The 24,261-nt window shown below is 43.0% G+C and overlaps 1 protein-coding gene across 1 annotated transcript in view; it reads left to right on the plus strand.

The window, feature by feature from the left end:
• Positions 1–24,261, plus strand: part of LOC119660449 (glutamate [NMDA] receptor subunit 1) — a 116,437-nt gene that overhangs the window by 55,678 nt on the left and 36,498 nt on the right. The window contains exon 3 of the mRNA XM_038069008.1: positions 15,574–15,776. Within this exon, the coding sequence (XP_037924936.1) occupies positions 15,574–15,776 (203 nt within the window). The remainder of the gene's footprint in view (positions 1–15,573; positions 15,777–24,261) is intronic.

Here is a 24,261-nt window from a genome sequence, read left to right on the forward strand (position 1 = left end):
TTAGGCTCTACCGGCAAAGTTCATTAACACGCATATATTATATACCTAACATACACACATGTCTGGCTGACAAATAAATAAAAAACTAAAACAAAATAATTCTCTGCGACCCAATTCATAAGAACTCATTTCGTTGTGATATTGACGAATTGATATGTGATGATGACGTCATGCAGGTTGTAGAGTGCACGAAATTCACAAAAAATTGTAAAGTTTCACCCACTATAACTTTGTTAATAATAATTGGATTTTCTTAAAACTTGGCCAAACTGTGCATTATGTTCTTCATTATACGCATGCCAAATTTTGTACTTCTGGGATGAACACAAGGGGGGTGCCGGGTAAATTTCTAAAATGTGGAAATATACTATGATATTATTAAATTTATTTGTGCAGATATCGGAACCGGATATATTTTGAGGCCTAGATTTCGTAGAGATGCACCACTGTGATTTTTTTTCAGATTTTTCGGTTGGATAGGTTCTGAGAACGAGACCTGTTACACTTTTTGTGGGTCATATTTTGAACCCTCACTCCCCTATGTTTCATCTAATATCAAATATTGAACCAGATTCGAAAAGTACTAATTGAGACCTTTCATTTGATAGGCTACATGGCTACATTCTGTGAAAAAAAAATTTGCACCCTCCATTCACATGTATGAGAAGCCCCCCCTTAAACTTAACACAAGATGGCGCCACTTACTGCATGTAAAGGGATCACCAGATTACAAACTCTCACCAATTTTCGTGACAATCGGTCTAGTCGTTTCCGAATAAATCGGATGTGACAGATAGACAGACGGACAGAGCGCCGGACCTGGACGGAGTACCGAATAAGGCCCTTAAGCTTGCCGTGAAATCCAGACCGGACATGTTCGCTGAGTTGTTCGAAGCGTGCATGTCCGAGGGGATATTTCCAGTGGCATGGAAGCGGCAGAAGTTGGTACTTCTGCTTAAACCAGGTAAACTTCCAGGTGAACCATCCTCATATCGACCCATATGTCTCCTGGACACGGTGGGGAAAATGCTAGAGCGGGTAATCTATAATAGATTACTCCCGGTTGTTGAGAGCCAAGGCGGTCTTTCGGATCGGCAGTATGGGTTCCGTAAAGCCAGATCAACCATTGATGTCATTAAAATGGTTACTGGCTTGGCCGAAGATGCAATTCACGGAAAGGGTAGTACCAGCAAATATTGCGTGGTAGTAACCCTGGATGTGAAAAATGCATTCAATTCGGCCAATTGGAATCTAATACGGAAATCTTTAGCGAAGCTTGGTATTCCCGCCTATCTCGCTGCTATCGTCGATAGTTATTTAACTGAAAGGAGGCTCTGGTATGACACCGATGACGGACCCCAGGAGTACGTTGTTTCCGCGGGTGTCACGCAGGGCTCCGTATTGGGCCCGCTGCTGTGGAACATTATGTACAACGATGTATTTAATCTTCCCCTTCCGGGGGAGCCCACAGTGGTGGGTTACGCTGACGTCATAGCGCTGGTTGTTGTCGCATAGCATCTCGAAGATGCTGAGTTATACTCAAGTGAGGCAATCGGTGCTGTTAAATGTTGGCTAAAGAGCTCTGGTCTGACGCTTGCGGAGGGAAAAACGGAAGCGGTCCTCATCACTAAGCGCCGGAAGAGAAATTACGCCTGTATTAGAATCGGGAATCATGTCATCACTTCCAAGCCGACCATTAAATACTTGGGAGTGGTGATAGACAGGAAGCTTAGCTATAAGCAACATGTGCGGTATGTTTGCGACAAATCATCCACTGCAAGTATGGCCCTGGCAAGGATGATGCCGAACATTGGAGGGCCACGGCATACCTCTAGGTTGCTTATAGCCAGGGTGGTGACCTCGATCATGCTCTATGCAACCCCAGTTTGGAGGGAGGCGTTGTGGATGTCAGGGAACGCTACCAAACTGAGTTCAGTCTACAGGAGGACAGCCCTGAGGGTATGCTCTGCCTTCAGGACTGTCTCAGATGATGCAGCATTCGTCATCTCTGGAATGATGCCGATTGACATTTTGGCAGATGAGATGGCGAACATATACAATGCAAAGCCAACCTCTTCCTCATCGCGGACGAAGAAGACTGAAAGGGAGATATCCATAAATAGATGGCAAGAGCGGTGGGAACGTTCGGGAAAGGGCCGGTGGACGCACAGGCTCATTCCTCCCATCAAGGAGTGGTTGGAGAGACAACACGGTGAGATTAATTATAATCTCACCCAATTTCTCACGGGCACGGAGAATATCTCCAATACCTTCACAGGTTTAAATTAAAGACCTCACCCGATTGTCCAAATTGCAATGGAGTCCCAGAGGACCCATAGCATGTATTCTTCCACTGTCCGAGATTTGTGGAAGAAAGGAGGAATCTAGAGGAGACTCTAGGGGAGGTGCTGGTACCAGAAAATCTGGTGCCGAAAATGCTAGCACATCAAGAGAATTGGGATGCGGTAAACTTCATGATCGCATCTATCCAAAATAAACTGCGAAAAGCAGAGGAGAGCAGAAAAACGCGGTCACGTGCGCCGCGTATAGAAGAAAGGTGACAAAGCTAGAGTGAACTGACTCCGCCCCGTGATGTAATACCTTATGGTGGTTCCGCGGGGCAGGGAGGGAGTCGGGGGTGGTTTTAGTGGGTAAAAATCCCACACGCTGGTGTGTCCAGACCAGTGTCTTTTTGAAGATTTCCACCTAATCAACAAAAAAAAAAAAAGAGACAGACGGACAGACAGACACCGCTTCGATTCTAATAAAGTTTTGTCTCACACAAAACCTTAAAAAGGAATGGATAGGACATGTCGAGAAAAGAATGGGAACGCGGCTTAGAAATGCAAAGAAGAATCACAAAGGCATTGGTGGAAAAGGGGCTGGAAAACTTACTGATAAGGTTATAAACGACCTGACTACATTGTTTGGGCTAGCTATTTGTCGACACGCAAATTCGATAGAAGGAATGAAGCAAGAAATTTGGGCAACTTTTTTTCCATAAATGTTCTACAGACGAAAATCCTCAGCATCAAAATTGTCCAGGAGGCGAGGACAGTTTGTGCAAATGGCTCAAAGTGGAAGCTAAAGGAGAACTGGATAGTTTCCACCACGAAAAGGCACCTTGAAGAAGTTCAAACAATTATCAAACCAATCTACGAAGATTTGTCACGAGATGATCTCTTGAACAGATGTTTATGAGCAGAGACCCAGAATAACAATGAGTCGTTAAATGCATTTATCTGGACTTTCGCTCCTAAACACCTTCATTCTAGGGCCAAGGTCGTAGAAATAGCCACTTTTCTGGCTGTAATTATTTTCAATGAAGGATTCAATGGCATTCTCAAAATCCTAGTGACAATCGGATGTCAAGTCGGTGAGATACCTATGTCAGGTTTATGTCGACCGCCGTAATGAAGCGCGAATTTGGTGGTCCGAACGACGATCGACTAACCTCTATAAAAGAGCCAGAATTGAAACCAGAGAGAAACAATCGGCCTTACAAGACTATTTTGAAGAAACGGAGGGTGCTCTCTATGGACCAGGTATAGCAAATTAATGGTGAATTAAAATTTTACTGTTGATAATCACATTTAAATTTTCAAATGCGTTTTTCTCGAAACTGCATCTTGAAAATCGGCTGCCACCATAGCTCAAAATCTATCCAACAAAATTCTTTAAAATTTTCACGACTTCTTTAGTACATATTTCTACGGTCCGCAAACTAGGATAATTGCAATCGGACGGGTCGTTTTTTTTTTATTCATAAAAAAAGCCGTAAAAAACACCAAAATCCAAAAAATTAAGTTTAAAAGCCGACCAAAAATTTACCTTTTAATATTTTCTAATTATCCTAGTTTGCGGACCGTAGAATATTGTCCACATTAAAATGCCGTTTAGTTTCTTTTCCTCGGATGAACACAGCGCCCTCCAGCGTGGCAGCAGAAAAACACCTTTTTTTGGAGATGGGTGCATAAAATGACACGTATTCCAAAAACTAGCTACGATATCAAGCTGAAAAATTAATCACATATACTAGAAATATCAATAAATATATGGTGAAAAAATCACGTTTCTATCTTTATCCAGTCCTCCAAAATAATTTTTCAAAAAAAGGCAAAAAAAACGGCCTTCACATGGAATGACCCCCTTAATATCATCTCCATTGTGGCGTAATGTTGTAAAAGTACAGCTGAGAGTAAAAATGCGCGTTCAAATGCTTCAAGATCCACCCACCCAAACATTCTCAAAACAACTCGATATCTAAGGTGATGGAAAAGTTGCTATAGATGAAACTAGATCCGTAAAATTATCGACCGATTTCTGCACAATCGTGGATTCGCAAGATACTCTCATTGAACAAATATTTCCCGATGTACACACACAGTACATAAATCATGAGTCGCTTACAGAAAGAGCAATTTTAGCGGCAAAAAATATAGGCGTTGACAATTTAAATCTGAAGATAGAAAAGTTGTTGCCTGGGAACTTGGTATCATACAAATCTATTGATACAGTTTGCGATACCAGCGAAGATGTAAATTTTCCCACAGAGTTTTTGAACTGACTGGATTTGCCAGGCATGCCACCGAATAATTTACAAGTGAAAGTTGGATCTCCGATTATCTTGCTTCGTAATTTGAACCCGCCATGGTTGTGCAACGGTACACGATTAGTCATTCAAAAATTAGCAAGATCCGAGGTGAAAATATATAAATACCATGGATTCCTATTATACCTACAGATGTGCCAATTCATTTCAAACGTATTCAGTTTTAGATTGGCATTTGCAATGACTATCACCAAATCCCAAGGTCAAACGATGTCTGTTTGTGACTTAGATTTGAGCACCCCATGTTTTTGACACGGACAGTTATAGGTGGCATGCTCTCGAGTGGGTAAACCATCCAGTTGGTTTGTGTTAGTTAAAGACGGGCTAACAAAAAATATTGTTCACGCTATAGCATTAAGAGATTGATATTGTTTGCTAGTGTTACTGTCGTAATTAATTAACGATTGCGATTGGCGTTTGTTATTTTTATATTCCCTCATCGTCCACAGCGCACCATGCCTATTTCACGCATATACCACATCTTTACACACTTCCAATAAGTTAGTTATTTTTGGTCTACACTAGAAATTACCTAGAAATAATTTATATGGCAAAACAACCTTTGCCGGGTCATCTAGTTAGAATATATAAAACACGTAAACATAACACACGCCCCATTGAAGTTGTACTCTCATTAGCTGGAACTCTGTCCGAGCCTTTTTTGAATAAAGTATAATTAGTCCACAAATTGTTTAGTTCTTTTTAAGGTTTTGTGTGTCTGTCTGTCCGTTTGTCTGTCTGTCTGTTTCTTTTTCCCGATGGAAGGTGGAAAACTTCAAAAGCTACCGCAGGCTCCTGCCACACGGTTATGTGAGACTGTTACCCACTAAAACCACCTCCTTCTCCTTCCACTCTCCCCGCGGGACTCCCATTTGGTATTACGTCGCGGGGCTGGATCAGAATTTATTCTGCGCTCACGCCAACATTCGTGTTCCTCTCGCGTTCATTTTTTCGGATGACTTCCTCCTGCCTAAGCTTCTTTCCGATGGCTGTAATCACTTTTTCAACTTCGGTCCATATCCCCTTGGCTTTCACCATAAGCTCCATGATATTTTCGGGTGTAAAGTGCTCCCCGGTTGTAGCTTCTATTGTAGCCCTTTGGGTTTCGAATCTGGGGCAGTGAAAAAAGACGTGTTCTGCGTCCTCTGGAATGTTTGCACACTGTGGGCAATATGGCGAATCATCACGCCCAAATCGATACAGATATGCTCGATAGCCTCCGTGTTCGCTCAAGAATTGAGAATTCGCCGTGAGGTCGCTCGATCCATTTCCGGATATCCCATATGATTTTATGAGTCCAACGGCCTTTTTCTGACTCGTCTCACTTCTCTTGCCATTCCGCGACAGTTTCAGCTTGTGCGAACTGTCGCCGACGGGCAGGAGATTCTCCGGTGAGGTACGTTCGATCGTAAAGTCGTTGTATTTCTTTCGCCAGAATCTCAATTGGGACCATTCCTGCTATCACACAAGCTACTTCATTGGAAATTGTTCTGTAAGCGCAACATGTTCGGAGTACACTTATGCGATACGCAGCTCCAATCTTTCTCTTATTTATTATATTTTTCAGTGCATCTGCCTATACTGGGGCTGCATACAGTAGGATCGAACTGACCACCCTTGAAATAAGGAGTGAACGACTCGGCCTTGGGCCACCTATATTTGGTAGCATTCTCGCAACCAGCGCTCCGATGTTATATGCCTTGGTTGCTGCACCCTCCATATGCAATCTGAAATTCAACCTCTGGTCAATCATTACACCTAAGTACTTAAGTGCAGACTTGGAATAAATTGTTTGCGTTCCAACTTTGATCTTCATGGAAGTGCACTTTCTCCGCTTGGTAATAAGTACTACTTCCGTCTTATGCTCTGCGAGCTGTAGACCAGCAGGATTTAATCTCATAGACTGCTTCATTTGCATAGAGCTCGACTTCCTCGAGAAGACGTGCAACAACCGTCACACCAATATCGTCCGCGAAACCAATGGAGGCCACACCAGTAGGAAGGTCTAGGGTCAGTACCCCGTTATACATAATAATCCACAAGAGTGGCCCTAGGACAGACCCTTGTGGAACTCCACATGTCGTTTGGTAGGATTTCATTCCTTCATCTGATTCGCAGCACAGAATCCTATCGATTAGGAAGTCAGCAACGATACGCACCAGGTACTTCGCCAGGCCTAAGTTCATTAGGGGCTCAAGTATCTTGCTCCATCTAGCGGAATTGAAGCAAGTGTAATCACTGCACAACATTTGCCCTCGTCAAGTGCGGTCTTAGCTGTGTTAGCTACTAGGACAAGTGCATCCGTTGTAGACCTCCCCTTTCGAAAACCGAACTGATTTTCAGAGAGACCGCCATCCTTTTCGGCAATTCGAATTAATCTGTTATAGATTACTGGTTCGAATAGTTTGCCAGTATTATTTAGAAGGCATATCGACCTGTAGGACGAAGCTTCATCCAAAGGTTTATTTGGCTTGGGGACTAGAATTAATTTCTGCTTCTTCCATTGTGTAGGAAAGGCCCCTTCTTTAAGGCATGTGCTAAACGCCTCGGCAAACATATTTGGAGCTATTTTGACTGCTACCTTCAGAGCTTTATTGGGGATGCTATGCAAGCCAGGTGCTTTATTTCCAACAATTTTATCCGCAGCTTCGATGACCTCCTTTTCGCTTACCATGGGAACTTCGGCGGTGTCTATCTCGACAGTGAGAAAGTTACCGGTACTCACATTCTGTGGGAAAAGATCCGTTACTATTTCATCAAACAGAGTAGGGGAAGAGATCGGTGGGGAGCGTTTGCCTTTAACTTTCGATATTACGGTTTTATAGGCGCCACCCCAGGAGTTCGTGTCAGCTTCATTACATAGTCGCTTAAAGTGTTCGCTTTTACTTTTCATGATGGCCACATGTGGTTTCTTCCGATCGTTTTTATATTCTTCATGTAATTGCTCGTATCCAGATCGGTTTCTATTTCGCTGACTGCGCCTTCTGGCCTTGAGGCAGGCCTTGCGGCATTCTCCGATTTCAGAATTCCACAAAAAGTTTGGAACTCACTTCTGTGACACAACATACCTTGGCATGGATGCGTCACATGCTCGTCACAACTTCTCGCCAATCTCCAAAGCTTTATTTTCTGCGCTTCCTTCAAGCGCTGTATTTTGCTGCAGAACTTCTCCGAAAATCTCCTCGTCAAACCTATTAGCTGCCCACCTTTCAGCTCTCGTCCGAGACCGTTTCATGCGTTTACCATGTCTGATTTCAAAAATGATGGCCTGGTGGTCGCTATGTGTATATTCGTCACTGACATACCACTGCAGATCCTTAGCTAAAACATCGCTAACAAAAGTGACATCTATCACGGACCCCATACGGAAAGTGTTCACGCATCCAGTGTTAGCCACTACAAGATTCAGACGAGAAAGAGCTTCGAGTAATATACGTCCTTTTGCGTTCGTTTCTCGGCTGCCCCATTCTTCAGCCCATGCGTTGAAATCTCCAGCCACTGTCTTAGGATTATGGTTGTGTACATCTGTTGCTAGCCTCTCCACCAAAGAATGGAACTCCTCTGTCGTAAGGCTTGGAGCCGCATAACAGCTGTAAATAGATATTCCCCCTATTTTTGCTCTAGTGAAGCCATTCTCGAGGATCTTGGTGGTTCCTTCTATGGCCCGATTTCCACATGTCCATATCGCTGCCTTTCCGCTCTTATCCGCGACCCATACTCCACTGTCTAGATTTTTGTACTGCTCGCAGATAATAGCAACGTCGATTTTATGTTCCAATATCGTCTGGGAGAGCAGGTCCTGAGCCGCTTGGCAATGGTTCAGATTTAGCTGTCTGTCTGTTTGTCTGTCTGTCATTCTGTCACAGCCGATTTATTCGGAAACGGCTGGACCGATTGTCAGGAAAATTGGTAAGAGTATGTGATCTGTTGTTCCTTTTACATGCAGCAAGTGGCGCCATTTTGTGTTAAGTTTGTTAAGAATGTGGCCATATGGGGTATCAAACGAAAGGACTCAATTAGTATAATACTTTTCGAAACTGGTTGTATATTTGATATTGGGTGAAACATAGAGGAGTGACGGCTCAAAATATGACCCCCAAAAAGTGTAACAGGTCTCCTTCTCAGAACCTATCCACCCGAAAAATCTGAAAAAAATCACAGTGGTGCATCTCTACTAAATCTAGGCGTCAAAATACATCCGGTTCCGTTATCTGCACAAATAAAATTAATAATAGTATATTTTCACATTTTAGAAATTTACCCGGCAACCCCCCTTATGTTCATCCCAGAAGTATTTGGCACAGGTTTAGTGAAGAATATAATGCACAAGTTGGTCAAGTTCGAAGAACATCTAACTATGATTAACAAAGTTATAGGGGGTGATACTTTACCATTTTTTGTGAATTTCGTACATTTTAAAACCTGCATGACGTCATCATCACATTTCAATTCATCAATAGCATAACGAAATGAGTTCTTATGAATGGGGTTGCAAATAATTATTTTGTTTTAGATTTTTAGTCATTTTTATATGAATATCAATTACTCGAAACAGACGTGTGTGTATGTAGATATATAATATATGCGTGCTAATGAAGTTTAGGGGTAGGGTCTAATTCAGATAGATATATTTGTACATTAAACCAGCCGTATCCAATATACGTACTATATGTGTATATATGTATGCTTTTGCACACGAAGTTAATCGGAAATATGGATACGATCAATTTATATACGTGCATATATATAGCATTCGGAAATAGGCAGTTTGTTTGCTTAGGGTGAGGATAATATCTATGGCTGTAACATGTACGTATATCTTGTAGTTTGGAAGAGAATGAATGATGAAGGAATATGTTGGGTTTGTAGCTATATAGGAATAGAAAAATGTGCGTTGAAGTTTCTTACATAAGATGCACACAAAACCTTTATACCCGAGGCGCGAGCTTCCGGTATTCCGACTTGTTTTTTGTTCAGTGCACCCGCTCGATACGAAACTGGCACTATTTGCGTTGCAAGTGCTAATTATTATTAATGTCAGTTGCATTAGTCCCGTCGCTTCCATTCTAAAAATCGAATTTAAGCCGGAAGTATGTGCACTCTTAGAGGCGTTGATGATGACTGTTATAACATAAAGTATGCACGCAGTCGATTATCCGCGCACATAATCTTCAAATTTCTACACATATGAATCATCCTATATTTAAGGCCCAAAAAACACAACAGCGGAGTGACTGCGTGCATACGGAGTGAGAGAGCTGTCAAATGAAGCTCATTACACAGATTTGTATGAGGCAATATACAGCAAGTCCGATGCGCAAAAAAAGTTCCGAAAATTGAACTTTTGCGATGCGTGACAGATAAAAGTTTATTATGTCATTTGCAATATGTATGGCGCCGCTTTTCGTTTTCATAGTATTGTTGAATCAGTGTACACAGACTAGGCAAGGTAATATCAACACGAAACGTGAAATTGCTGCTGACGTCATTTGGACCGACATAACGGGTACTGAAATTAAATGAATGCCTTGTATCTCTGGAACTAGTATGGCTAAAGGAAAGTTATAAATTAAAATTTGTAGGCGACATCTCTCTCTATTAATAAAATCCATAGCTATGAAAATCGGTAGAAAAGTCTCAGAGACATTACATTTCGAAATTCCAATTTGGTAAGATGATTACAGATTTGTTAATGCTACGACCAGAACACAAGTTTTTATTATTCCAGATAATAAATCCTTGGAAACACCGCATAATTTCACTCAGAACAACTATTTTAGCCCCAAGCTCCATTTTGAGAAAAACTGTCAGAAGAAGGACACATGTTCTGTCCGAAACACGTGTGTGTAGTTCTTAAATAAAATTTATAGTTAAACTGGAAACTTTTTGTCTGTCATTCTGTCACACCCGATTTGCTCGAAAACGGCTAAACTTATTGTCACGAAATTTTGTAACAACATGTGATCTGTATGCCCCATCACAGTGATACACGATATGAAATCTAGGCCTCCAAATACATCCCTTTCCGATATCTGTACAAATAAAGTTAATAATAGTAAATTCCTATATTTTAGAAAACAGAAAACGCCCCTTAATTCCAACCCAGAAGTACAAAATTTGGCATCAGCATGGGTGATAATATAGGACATAATTTTGAGTTTTGAGTCAATCCATTTATTATTAACAAAGTTATAGAAGGTCAAACTTTCGCATTTCAGGTAAATTTATTGCACCCTAAGATGTATATGATGTTATCATCATATAAAGTGAACTTATATGAACGGCGGGGGTCGATGTGAACGTTTTAATTTTCCCTTTTTGGTTTTTTTATAGCCATTTGCATGTGGTGTTAATTACTCAAGGTAGCCTTCTTTTTTGAAAATGTCCACCCCATAAAAAACAAACCAGAAGCTGGACGCTTGTTGTTGGTTTCATCAGGACTCGTATGTACAAATCGGCACTAAATATCTTAGAATTTCCACTTGAATTTGATGCTTTGGTCATATAAATTCATATGAAAATGATAATTTTGACTTATTGTAACTTTGTTATTAATAGCACGATTTCAATCAAATTTTTTAACATTATGATATAAATTATTGTTTATACTAATGGTATTTGTCATTCATGCCTCTTCGATGTACTTAAAATTCAGTAGCATACCATTATTAATTTTATTTGACTAGATATCGCGAAACCCTGTATTTTGAAGCCTAGATTTTATGTAGAGGCATCATCACGATTTTTTCTAAATTTTTCGATTACATGAGTTCTGAGAATGAGACTTTCTTCACTTTATTTCAAAAATCAGTAATCGACCCCGTTCATTTGATACCTCACATGCACGTATGGGGAGCCCCCCTTGAATATAACGCAAAATCATACCACGCGTTGCATTTAAAGGGCTTCATAGACTAGATATTTCCACCAAATTTCGCGCCAATAACTTCAGCCGTTTTCAAAAAAAAGCTATGACAGACAGACACCAGGAAAAGTTATCATAGCGTACTTAGTTGATGGTGTGGGCTGGACTTTGCTTTAAGGGAAAAACACCACCGATATTTGTTCGCTTTACAGTAGGCTATCTGCTGTCCGTTTGACGCAAGCAGCGTTCTCAGCGGGGAGTGCGGCTGTTTCTCCTCTCCAATCGTCTTCCGCTGCTCTCCACGTTCGCCTATAGAAGGAGATATGGTCCAATAGTTCCTCCAGTTCCATCAGCCAATTTTTGACGCCTTTGCTGACGTTCCTCTTGAGGAACGTTGCACCACTGCTGCACATTTCCTGATGAGCCTTTCCTCTTCGACTCTAGCTAGGACGGTCGACAGTACTTGCACTCGGTTTGTGTCCGAATCCATCTGCTTAGGACCAGCGATTCCGACTGGGCTTTCTTTCGGAACAGGAGCACTACAAGGTGTTCAGGTTGTCATCTCCGCACGGTCGGTAACGTCTCTTGATAAGGCTTCTTCTTTATTTGCGCGCCCCGGTGTCACATCGGGTATGTCAGCCCTCGCTGCCCCTTTCACTGATCGCTGCGGTGAACTATACACTCAGCTCTTCCTCCTTCCCTGTTGTTTCGTCGATTTTTTTTACTAATGCATGTTTATTCTCCACCAGGGATGGAGCAGTCCAGGGTGCTTATTGGGGGATACGAACCCATGCGCACAAAGGATTGCTTAAACCTCACCAAAAAGAACCTCCGAATCATAGTGGGAATTCTCACTGGTCATTGTCGGCTGAACTACCACCTAGGAAAGCTAGGGATATCTACGGACACTGCCTGCAGGTTCTGTGAGGAGGAGGACGAAACCTCTATGCACGTCCTGGGACAGTGTCCAGCACTTGTGCAAAGTAGGTCGATACATCTGGGAGAACACTTAATACCAGATGCAAAGCTGAAACTTCTGGAAGTGGGGAACATACTAAAGTTCCTAACGGTTACTGGCCTGCTTGAGATACTATGATCAACAGGAACACTATAACCAGTAAAAGGGGCACAATAGTTCTTCAAGGACGCGGTGCGACTTTCCCTTAACAGAATAATAAATAAAATAAATTATTCTCCATGAAAACCTAACCAGCACATCGTGTGCTAGGGAGCGGGCCGCTATAGTCAGGAACGGGTGTACACTCGGGATACAGCCCCTACCCCAGTTCCCTGAGGCCTTACCTACGCTTAGTTGATCCCGGAATTCTCGGACGAATCAGCGCTCGCTCGGAACAACGCGGTCTGCTAACACCGGTTCAATGCACCCTACCCGACCAGAGTCCCGAAGTGGCTCGCTCCTGATACACGTCACAACTACTACCTTGGCAGAGCTACGCTCTATGTGAGCCCCGTCGACATCGACAGATAGTTGTCGACGGCCCCGGAGACTCCCAGTGTGTCCCGACATGTACCGGTCATTCACGGTTCGCTCTTCACCGAGGCTACTAGCTAGGGGGTAAGAACTACTTACTCGGGCACCTCGTGGACGTCACACCCCTTATCGTAAGCGACCCGTTCAAGGTCACTAACGATCCCTGATAGCATAGCCGGTGTAAAATTGCACAATACCATGAGAGAATACGGTATCCCGACGAAATTGTTAAAACTGACTAGGCTGACCCCGATCAATGTGCGAGGCCAGATAAAAGCAGCAGGATCACTCTCAAGACCATTCGACATCGACAACGGTCTACGACAAGGGGATGCCCTATCATATGTCCTCTTTAACCTGGCCCTGGGAAAAGTGATTCGTGATGCTGAGGTAAATGTAAGAGGTAGGGTCTTCTTTAAGTCCACCCAACTACTGACCTATGCGAACGACCCGAGACGTATATATGGTGGCAACGTCAACACCAGAAACCAACCATTAAACAACATCAGACTGCACTCGTTAAACGTTAAACGCGCACGGTTGTTGGCAACCAATAGAGCCTATTTCATTTTGCAAAAACTGTTCCGCTCGAAATGTCTCACCATAGGGTCAAAGCTCTTACTGTACAAGATCTTGCCAGTCCTCATGTATTACTCGGAAGCTTGGGTTCTTAGCAAACAAATTGCGAACTCTTGGCCGCGTTCGAGAGAAGAATCGTCGGAAGAATTTTTGGCCCCCTACATAAGGATAGACACAAACTTCGTCCTCCGATTTACTGCCAGGAAGATAGCACCGTCTGATCGATCCACTAGCCCGATCATTCCCCTCTATATTCCTATGATAAGGAACCCAGATACGGGTGCCTTTTAGTATGCCGCCCAGGCTGATCGCATTTGAATTCCTCCAATAAGAACAATTGGGACGGTTCATGAAATCATCTTGCCGAAAACAGACTTCGTCCAGGAAAAGTTTGTTGTTAAAATTATGTTGAGCAGATGGGAATTTTGCATCGGAGTCTTATTCCTTTAACTCTTTTATTAATTTTATCGTAAATGGATGCCTTTTCAAATTTGGTTTTCGAAATCTTTGAAAAGTCAGACGTCGTGATCGTCATAAAATCTGAAGTTGATGATCTCTACCTTGTAGTCTTCTGTGGGGTTTGTCGTACTGAAAGTCTTACTCACTTAACACGGGCTTCAGTCATTGATGTTCTTAAACGCGGCTTAAATGTTGGACCTTTATCTCCGGAACGTTCAATCCACATTTTGATTACATTTTCACTCTAGCTTGACGAATTTTCGTAATCCATATTAGTAGTAATGTAAGAACGACCGTTTTCAGGCGCTCATGGCTTCTAAAACTACATATGTGGTGCTTCCTAACCGTACGACATTCCCTGCTTCTGGATAAAGATAGCCCGCATTCTGCATAATATAACTAGATGTTAACTATTCTAATACCTTCTCGCTTAATCATCAACTAATATTGTTTCACCTCCTACAATCCCCATTAATTTGAACAATATGTTAACTATTAAGTCATCGTCTGAGCATTGATTAAGTGGTTGAATTCTCAGGATTATTGTAGAACCTCAAATTGAATGGAATCCCTGCCATTGTGGAATTGTTTGAATTCGATTCGATCGTATACATTCCATTACCTCCAATGCGCCTACATGACTTTCCTCTCCATGCATTTCCAGTGAAGCATATTCGCCCCCGCTTTCCGTCCCATCCACTTCTTATTATATTCCACATATCTATACTAAATAATATCACATGTCAGGTTATCTGTTGGGGAAACTTTAGTTACCTCATAATCACTTTATCTATGCCATTCTGTTGGCTAACAAACAATTTTCAGATTAATACATTTCGTATGCAAATTAGAAAGTTTTTCATAGGCGGTGACTAAGGGGGTTGTATTGTCGCGATTGTTTGTTTGGATAGTGGCAAACACAAAACAGGATGCCATTTCCTCGGTTTGTCATTATCACGTTAATGTTTGTTAGGGGGATGGAATGCTCGATTAGAATGCAAACTGCCACCCAACTGCTTCCTGCTCTACATTAAAACGTTGAATATTTGCTTCCGTGGCAAAACAACCCTTTCTGCCCCTGTGGCTTTGTACATGTATTACGTATAAGCGTCCTTGGGCAAATAGGTTCAGTATTGGAAATAGAAGGTTCAGCTTAAGGGCTTAAGTTTGGATATATTAATTCTATTATTAATCTATTAAATCTTTTAATTCCATTATAAATCATGACAATAGAAGTTGCGGAAATCTCATAAATCCAAAAATCGATTAATATTGGTTAAGCCTGTCTACCAGTCATTTATGACGTTCTTCTTCACAACCTGTTTCTCTTTAAGATACTTGAAAATTTATTACCTCCCGGACTAAACCAGTGATTATACGCCCAATTGTTCCGGAACCTTATCAAACACAACATAATCCCAGAAACTATATTCACATAAAGAGGATTATGGTGAAGGAGACTCCTCCCTCCCGCTACCTAGCCCCTCGTAATATGCCAGCATCTAATTGCCTAATACTGTGAAGTGCCTCAAGCCGAAAATTAATTTACACCTATTCGTCTTTCAGGTGATTATAATTCACAGCTCGGATACGGATGGGAGAGCGATCCTAGGACGTTTTCAGACTACATCTCAAACAAACTACGATGACATCGATGTACGTGCAACTGTCGAGATGATTGTCGAGTTCGAGCCCAAGTTGGAAAGTTTCACGGAGCATCTTTTAGAAATGAAGACAGCCCAGTCACGTGTCTATCTGATGTATGCCAGGTACGTTTCAATTCCGATAAGGGATGATTTCAAAATGTTACATTTTCTACGTTGAAAGGGTACACATTACCAGGAGATATGTAGACTTATCCGTAGGCAACGAAGTGATGTGTGACTTCGTACAACTGTTGGTACATAATTTTCATGAAGACATTATCATATTCAATCAAATACAATCCAGGAACCGTGGAAAATGAAATACTGGCAGCTGCTATACTCTGGAAATGTTATATTATATTAGAATATGTGTCATACCCAAGGCCCTTTTCTAGACGTTATATTACCTTCCAGTTCATCACAATATCTTTGATATCTTATTTCATAATTAACATGTTCTAGGTAGACATTAATTCTTGCCAAAATACGGAGAAATGTTCTGAAATTTACATTTTGTAAGATTATGAGGGTGTATATAGGGGGGAGAGTGGCCCAGCTCCTCAGTTTCCAATCTTTATTGGCCCATTGTGCTCGACGCCCCTGCCCCACGAAATACGTCAAATACGAGCTGCAGGATTTTCGTCAATGGATGGAGTAAATCAGCATCAAAAATCGGACACAGATAATCTTGTAATAATCCTATTCTGACTATAGATAGAAGTAGTGAATTATGATCAGCTAGATTTTTTTTGGGTAGGGTAGGTGAAAGCGTTTACGCACATAGTGTCGGATTGCCGCAACGGTACGCCGTCAGACTACCAACTAAACACCTCGCCATCGACAGAGACCTAGCCTGGAAGCATTTGTCACATTACTTCGGGCTAGCCCCCGAGCCATAACGCCTTGGTAAGCCTTTAATTCAGGGAATTCTTTTCACCACGGGAGGCGAAAAGAGGAAAGGAAGAGTTAGTACAAGGAACCCCGTGCCATCCGGCCCATTCCTCCGGTCGGGCTCCATCTTCTTTCATCATCATCGGCGCAACACCCGGTATCCGGTCTAGGCCTGCCTTAAGAAGGAACTCCAGACATCCCCGTTTTGCAAAGAGGTCCAGCAACTCGATATCCCTAAAAGCTGTCTGGCGTCCTGACCTACGCCATTGCTCCATTTCAGGCATGGTCTGCTTCATCTTCTTTTTCTACCATAGATTGCCCTTATAGATTTTCCGGGCTGGATCATCTTCATCCATATAGATTAAGTGACCCTCCAACCGCAACCTGTTGAGCCGGATTTTATCCACAACTAGACGCCAAGACCGTCGCTTATAGATTTCGTTTTTATGTAGGCTACGGAATCGTCCATCCTCATGTAGGGGACCAAAAATTCTTCTTTCTTTGTACTTCGTCTTGCCTTCACTAATTTACAGCCCAAGATCTCGCATCAATTGCCGCCTGCTCGATCTGGATGAAGGGGTTGTTCTAGGGTTGTTCTTCCCATGATGCCGATATCGTCAGCATAGGCCATTAGTTGGGTGGACTTGAAGAGGATGGTGCCTCTCGCATTCACATCGGCATCGCGAATCGCTTTCTCCAGGTTGAAGGGGACGCATGATAGGGCATCCCCTTGTCTTAGACCGTTGTCGAATGGTCTTGAGAGTGATCCTGCTGCTTTTCTATGGCCGGGCACATTAATCAGGGTCGGCCTAGTCAGTCTTATCCTTTTACCCGCTTTAGGAATAAAGACCACTTTTGCCCGTCTTCATGACCTTGGTATTTATCCCCCTCTTACCACCCTCAGAAGAGACTCTAAGATGATTCCTGGGCCTCTATGGGTTTGTGCTGGGAAAATGCCATCTACTCCGGGTGATTTGAGTGGTTTAAATGTTCCCACTGCCCACCTTAGCCTGGCTTCTGAGCATACCTCTTTTGGTAATTTTCAGTACTCCTTTCTTCCCCTTTCATTTGTTGTTGGGGTGTCAGACAGAATGTTGTCGCCTTGCGTCGCGTGGTAGGTCCCCGGGAAATGAGTTCTGAGAAATTCTCGGTAAAGGTCCCATCTTCCTTCTTCAAACAGACAGTGGATATTGCCCCGTCTTTGGCTGCAGTCTTGTAATCCCTGGTTACTTCTGTGATTTTTTCGATCCCTTCACAGAGTTCGTTGAAGCTGTTCCGCTTTACTTCCCTGATCGGGTTGCTATACGCAGTTAATGCAATTTTGTACATCTGCCAGTCCCGGTTTGTTTTGCCTGGTTGAAGAGTTTTCATTCCTCTTTTCTCGTTCTGGATAGGTTCCTGTCCCACCATGGTACATCCCTTGATGACTTAACTCTCTTAACAGGACAGCTAGCCTCATAAGCGTCAATGACGACTGTTTTGATGTTTTCCACCACTGTTTCAAGTTCCAGTTCGCTCCTGATGACACCAACAATGGCAATGTTGTTGTTCAAGTGCATTGCGTAGGATTCCCAATCCGTTCTCCTGGGATTCCTTTTTATTTTTTTTATTTCGGAGTTACCCTCAATGTCGAATCTGATTACCTTGTGATCAGGCATAAAGGGTTCATCCGACACCCCCCAATTCCTGACCATCCCGTGCATTAGAGTATTTCCTAGAGTTATGTCTATTACTTCCTGTCTAGTGCAGGTCACAAATGTTGGAGTGTTCCCTAAGTTATATATTTCTAATTTATTACTAAGAATAAATTCAGGTAGGTACTTACCTCTTCGATTGGTGTCGCTCCTTCCCTAGACTTCATGATGGGCTTTGGAACCGCAGCCGAGGAGAAGTGGTGACGCCCTCTTCTCATAATACTTCATCAATTTTGCGACTTGTTCCGGCGGAGCCCAGATTTCGTCTCCTGGGAGGTATGCCGATGCCACTACTGCCTCCCGGTATCATCCCGGCTTACAATGGGACTTGATCCCCGGTCAGGAACTCTGAAAGACATATATATGCAGACCGCAAATCTGCCCCCGGTACACCCAGGCCTCCTAAGCAAGCACTATTCCAATGTTTTCCTTGGAACTTGCCCTTGCAATTTCCGCAGATGCAGCTTTCGCATGGTGGAGGCTTGTTTGAGCTATCTTAGTGTTTTCATTGGCTCCGTTATTATCTGGAGCTCTTCTCCACTGTCAGAGCATCGAGCTTCTTCTCCGACATGGTGCTTTCCTGCGCGTCGCTATCCACCCTAAGCCCTAGAAAATCTGAGTCTAGGCCGTCCAGCTTCTGCTATTTACTGGGCAGCAGGTCTACTTTGCTGATTGATCCAGTCCTTTCCGCCTGTATAGTTTCCAAGATTTCTTCGGGACCTCGTTATGCTTTCCGCCCGTTGTGTCCTTCGCGGTGCCTTTCCTTGGCTTTTCCCTGTGCACATGCAAAGCTGTGTTGCCAAATCGATAGTTGATATACCAGCTCCAACATTTGATTGCTTCCGGGGATCAGTCATCCACCCCGATCGTGAGGAGTTTATCCTTGCCCTCCACCTTGCTTCTGAAGACTTTCCATAATCGCATATGTAGAACCTCATTCTGAGCGATTAAGAAACCCATGAGATATTTGACCTCTATTGTTCCGGCTTTCGGAAGAAACACTGTGATCATGTGTGCTCCTGGTATATCATGCTCAGCACATGTGAACAGTTCTACTCCTTCCCAGTCTGCCCATTTAGGAACTTTGCAGTGTCCTCCGAGTCGTAGTCCACCAGTATGTGACATGCTCGCAAGCGTATCTTGGTGAACACAAGTTTCACAGTCCATCCCTTGCACATCTGCCTGACGACAAGGCCTTCGATAGTTTCCTGCTCCTCACAAGTGAGCAAATAGTTCAGGAATAATTGTTGCGCCGATGGCAGATGGACCACATTGTAAGGGCACTATTTCCTGTGCATCCCGTATCGAATAATGATGTCGGCGCGGAGAGCTCAGAGAACTGTCCACTTTTCTCTATAAAAGAGTTGAAATAGGCAATCAGTCCTCTCAATGAAAAGCAAGAAAGCGCCAGGACCTGATGGTATTCTAGCAGAGGTATACAAACTGGTATTCCGACACCGGCCAGACCCATTGCACGGCGCATTCAACGCTTGCCTGAAAGAGGGCACATTCTCTGCTCGTTGGAAGGTGGCGAGGCACATAGCTGCCGAACTCGACGGGTGGTGCTGCTCGTGATGCTTGACGTCAGAAACGCCTTTGATTCCGTAAAAAGAAATTCTAGGCACACTAGACAATATTTTCCACGTGCCGAACTATCTTTTACGGATATCGAGGGAATATCTGAGGGACTTCCCCCCGCTCTATGAAACACTAGAGGGTCAGAGGAGGATGGAGGTCACGTCGGGGGTAGCACAAGGATCCATCCTAGGGCCGGACCTCTGGAACGCGACCTATGATAGTGTACTTAAACTCGACATGCCAGAAGAGTCGTGCCTGGTCGGCTATACAAATGGTGTCTCTGCGTTTGTTGCTGGATGCACTGTCGAATAAGCGCAAAGCAGACTCTGCATATTGATGCGACGGGTAAGCGGATGGATGACTACTCATGGTTTCAACCTTACACTGGACCGAAATAGTCATACTGACTAAAAAGAGAATTCCAACCCTGCGTTCCATATCGTTCCGCGAGTCGATAATTGAGTAAAAACCAGTGGTAAAGTACTTCGGGTTGACTCTTCACTCAAAGATGATCTTTTTTGAGCAAATCAAAGCAGCAGCGAAAAAGGCTGCAGCTGGAGTTTCGGCGTTAAGTAGGCTAATGGTAAACATTGGGGGTCCTACGTCTAGCAGACGACGTCTCCTGATGAGCTCAACGCAGTAGGTCCTGCTCTACGGCGCAGAGGTATGGGCTGACGCTCTTAGCAAGGAGGTATATCGTAAGCATCTCGCGCAAGTGCAGAGACGGGGAGTTTTGCAGATGGCGTCTGCGTACCGCACTGTCTGTGAACCGGCCGCTTGCTAAGGAGCGTTAAGCCATATACAAGCACAAGGGAGATGAGCCAAGGGAGGTTGTTGCTCGCGAAGAACGGCAACGTAGTCTAGACGAGTCGCAGCTCTCTTGGCAAAATGAAACTAGAGGCAGATGGTGTACGCGGCTCATCTGCAACTTAGGTGCCTGGCTGAATAGAAAGCATGGAGGGACTGACTATTTCTTTACCCAATTTTTAAGTGGGAATGGAGGTATTCAGTCTTACCTGCACAGGATTGGAAAGGGGCGATCTGCGGATTGTGTGTGTTCCAATGGAGTTGTGGACGCTGCCCATTACACTTTTTTTTTCTTGTGGAAGGTGGGATGGGGTTCGTCAGCAACTCTATTTAAAGCCAGGAGATCTTTCCTCAGACAACATTGTCGACGAGATTCTGAGGAGTGCTGACGGGTGGAGCCGTGTTGCCCATTACATTCGTGTTCTTCTCGTTGCTAAGAAAATATAGCTCGAGTGGTGGAGGAGCCGGATGGCAGGGGGTTCCTTGAACTGACAGTTCCCTTCCTCTTCTCCTCTCCCATTGGTGAAAGGAATTCCCTGAATTGAGGGCTCCGCAAGGCGGGAGAGTTCGGGGACTAGCCCAAAGTAATGTGACAAACGGTTCCAGGCAAGCTCTTTGACGATGGGAAGGTGTATAGTTGGTAGTCCGACGACGTACCGAACCGGGAGTCCAAAAATGTGTGCATAAATGCATTCACCTGCCCTACCCCCAAAAAAAGGAGAAAAAGAGGGAGATGCCAGGGTACCTGACGCTCCCTGAATAGGTCTGGCCTGAGGTAATGTGTCAAACGGTTCCGGGTTAGAGTCCTATGTGCTGCAGGGGAGGGGGGAGGTAAATTAGCCGGTAATCTGTCTGAGGTAGGAGTCCGACTCTTTGTGCTGAAAAGCATTTCACCTCCCCCCAAAAAAATAAAAAATTACGTAGGCAAAGGGTCTGCCGAGGTGCGTTTCATTTCCTTCCAGGATTGAGTAAAATACTATTAATCCCACAATATAGTAACTCTTTTTGCCTCCTCTCTCAAACGGGCTTGAGGCTGTCTACGGCAAAATAGTGGTTCATTGCTAAATGTCTACTTTCACCGCTCCAACGGTGCATACTCATTGCAAATGTAGGACGCTTGATTTTTTTTCCGAAAGATAAACCATGGAAATGTGATAAGGAATGTTTAAGGACTTTCACAGTAGACTTAACATCCCTGGTATGAAAATAGAAATTTTTTAAGTGTCCTTGCAAATACTTCATTTGCTTGGCCGCAGTTTCTCGACTGACACAAATTTGCTCTGCTATGCTTGTATAATGTGCTGGCAAATAACCGATTTTTTTCTCTCCAACTGGTGTACAATTTTGCTTCCGCTGTTTTTTCAACAATAAAGACAAATACAAACACAGGACAGACCGTTGGCTTCGTTTTTCAAACAGTCTCATCCCTGCAATTCAAAACTTTTTATACCCATTCCGCTTCTGTTTAATTTAATTAACAGAAACGCTGGTTGTTATTTTAAATAATTCCAGCACCACAGAATCGTCCTTTTGTGTGGAGCAACAGGTTGTCATAACAACCCCATTCTCAAAATTAGCTCATAGCTCCCGAAAGCTTCCTGGTTTATACTGTAATGAACATGCATAACTATGAGCCACTTCCAGGATTCACTTGCGACACGTCTGACGGACAGGTGAACAAACTTGTGCCTTTCAGACTCAGCAGCCAGAGAGAGGTATTAAAGCAAAAATCACGTCCCGAATGGGCATACATTATTCACTGGTGATAGTACGCCGTCAGGGGTAGATTTGTTGAAACGTCTCGCCTGCTTCCTTGCCAGCTATACACACATCAAATATCTATGGAGGTTAATAGTTAAATAAGGTGATGCTGGCAGAGAGAAGAAACAGTGAAACCAAATCGAATAATTTATTAAAGTTCCTTTGCTATTGTAAGATTATTTTGAGATACGAATCCTTCGGGCCTTCTTTTTAACTTATTCATGGAAAAGAGTAAAATTATCCTGGGTATAGTCATTAGTTTCTACTGTTTTGCATTTATCCTGTTTCGCATAAGACATAGGACTGGGTATCCATAAAATGCGTTGTAGGTGTAGCCTGAATGTCTCTAATCTTAAGGGATGAACACACCATTAAACATTCAGGAAAGGAGTTATAAATCAATTAGCAAAACGATCCCTTGTGTATAGATAAGGATTCTAAACGGGTTCAGGGAGTATCCTTAATGAGGCGAAAAAATGGAAAATTCCGTTCAACACTTAGTCCGTTTTATTTATCAAATTAAGGAACTTTCCGCGAGCGTTTAAAGTTGCCTCCCCTGAAACTTTTCTGGCTGTACGTACTTCAGGATCATATATGTACACGTTTGTGTACGTCATGCGGGTACATATACGTGTGGATATCCCTTGCGACCTTTTGTAACACACCTGATACATAATACAAATCAGATGGTAAATATCCCGCCAGCATATTTGCGTCCTGGCTGGAAATTCCGGTTAAAAACGCTTTTGCACAAAAAGTCAACAATTTATTAGGGCAATAAAATTAACAATAAAGTATCTTTATTACGGAGCTCTCCATTCACTTTGGTCTTTTACAAGTACGTAAAAGTTATGCGCCTAAAGTATATGGAAGAAACGAACACTCAATTTAACATCAAAAGATTCACTGAAACGGAATTCGCATCTGTAAGGACATGGAAATGTGGAAATGCAGATGGGTTGAAAATAGCTTTTTCATGTTGTATGTAATTGTTACTTAGAAGATAACACTTTTTACATGTTTGATTTCATGACAAAAAAGCGACAAAATTCCCTGTAAAGGATGGGGGTTCGTTATATGGTTTGCTTTAAGATGTGGGAATTTAATGTGATTTTTATGAGAATTGTTTCTGTTCTTTGCTGAGCTGTAAACCTGATATTGCGTCATCGCGTCATACAGATTTTCTTCCTACTCATTTGGGTTAGTTGTTGATATAATACTTTAGATTTAGTTTAGCATCATCATCATCAAAGGCGCAACAACCGGTATCCGGTCTAGGCCTGCCTTAATAAGGAACTCCTGACATCCCGGTTTCGCGATGAGGTCCACCAATTTGATATCCCTAAAAGCTGTTTAGCGTCCTGACCTACGCCATCGCTCTATCTTAGGCAGGGTCTGCCTCGTCTTCTATTTCTCCTTTTTCTACCATAGATGTTGCCCTTATAGACTTTCTGGGCTGGATCTCCTTATCCATACGGATTAACCTATTGAGCCGGATTTTATCCACAACCAGACGGTCATGGTATCGCTCATAGATTTCGTCGTTATGTAGGCTACGGAATCGTCCATCCTCATGTAAGGGACCAAAAATTCTTCGGAGGATTCTTCTCTCGAATGCGGCCAATTCTTCTTGCTAAGAACCGAGGACTGACAAGATCATTGTTTTGTACAGTAAGAGCTTTGACCTTATAGTGAGACGTTTCGAGCGAAAAAATGTTTGTAAGCTGAAATAGGCTCTGTTGGCTGCTATCAACCATGCGCGGATTTCATCATCGTAGCTGTTATCGGTTGTGATTTTCGACCCTAGATAAGAGAAATTATCAACGGTCTCAAAGTTGTAGTCTCCTATCTTTATTCTTTCGGTTTGACCAGTGCGA

Source organism: Hermetia illucens, chromosome 6 (genome assembly GCF_905115235.1).
Source record: "Hermetia illucens chromosome 6, iHerIll2.2.curated.20191125, whole genome shotgun sequence".
NCBI lineage: Eukaryota > Metazoa > Arthropoda > Insecta > Diptera > Stratiomyidae > Hermetia > Hermetia illucens.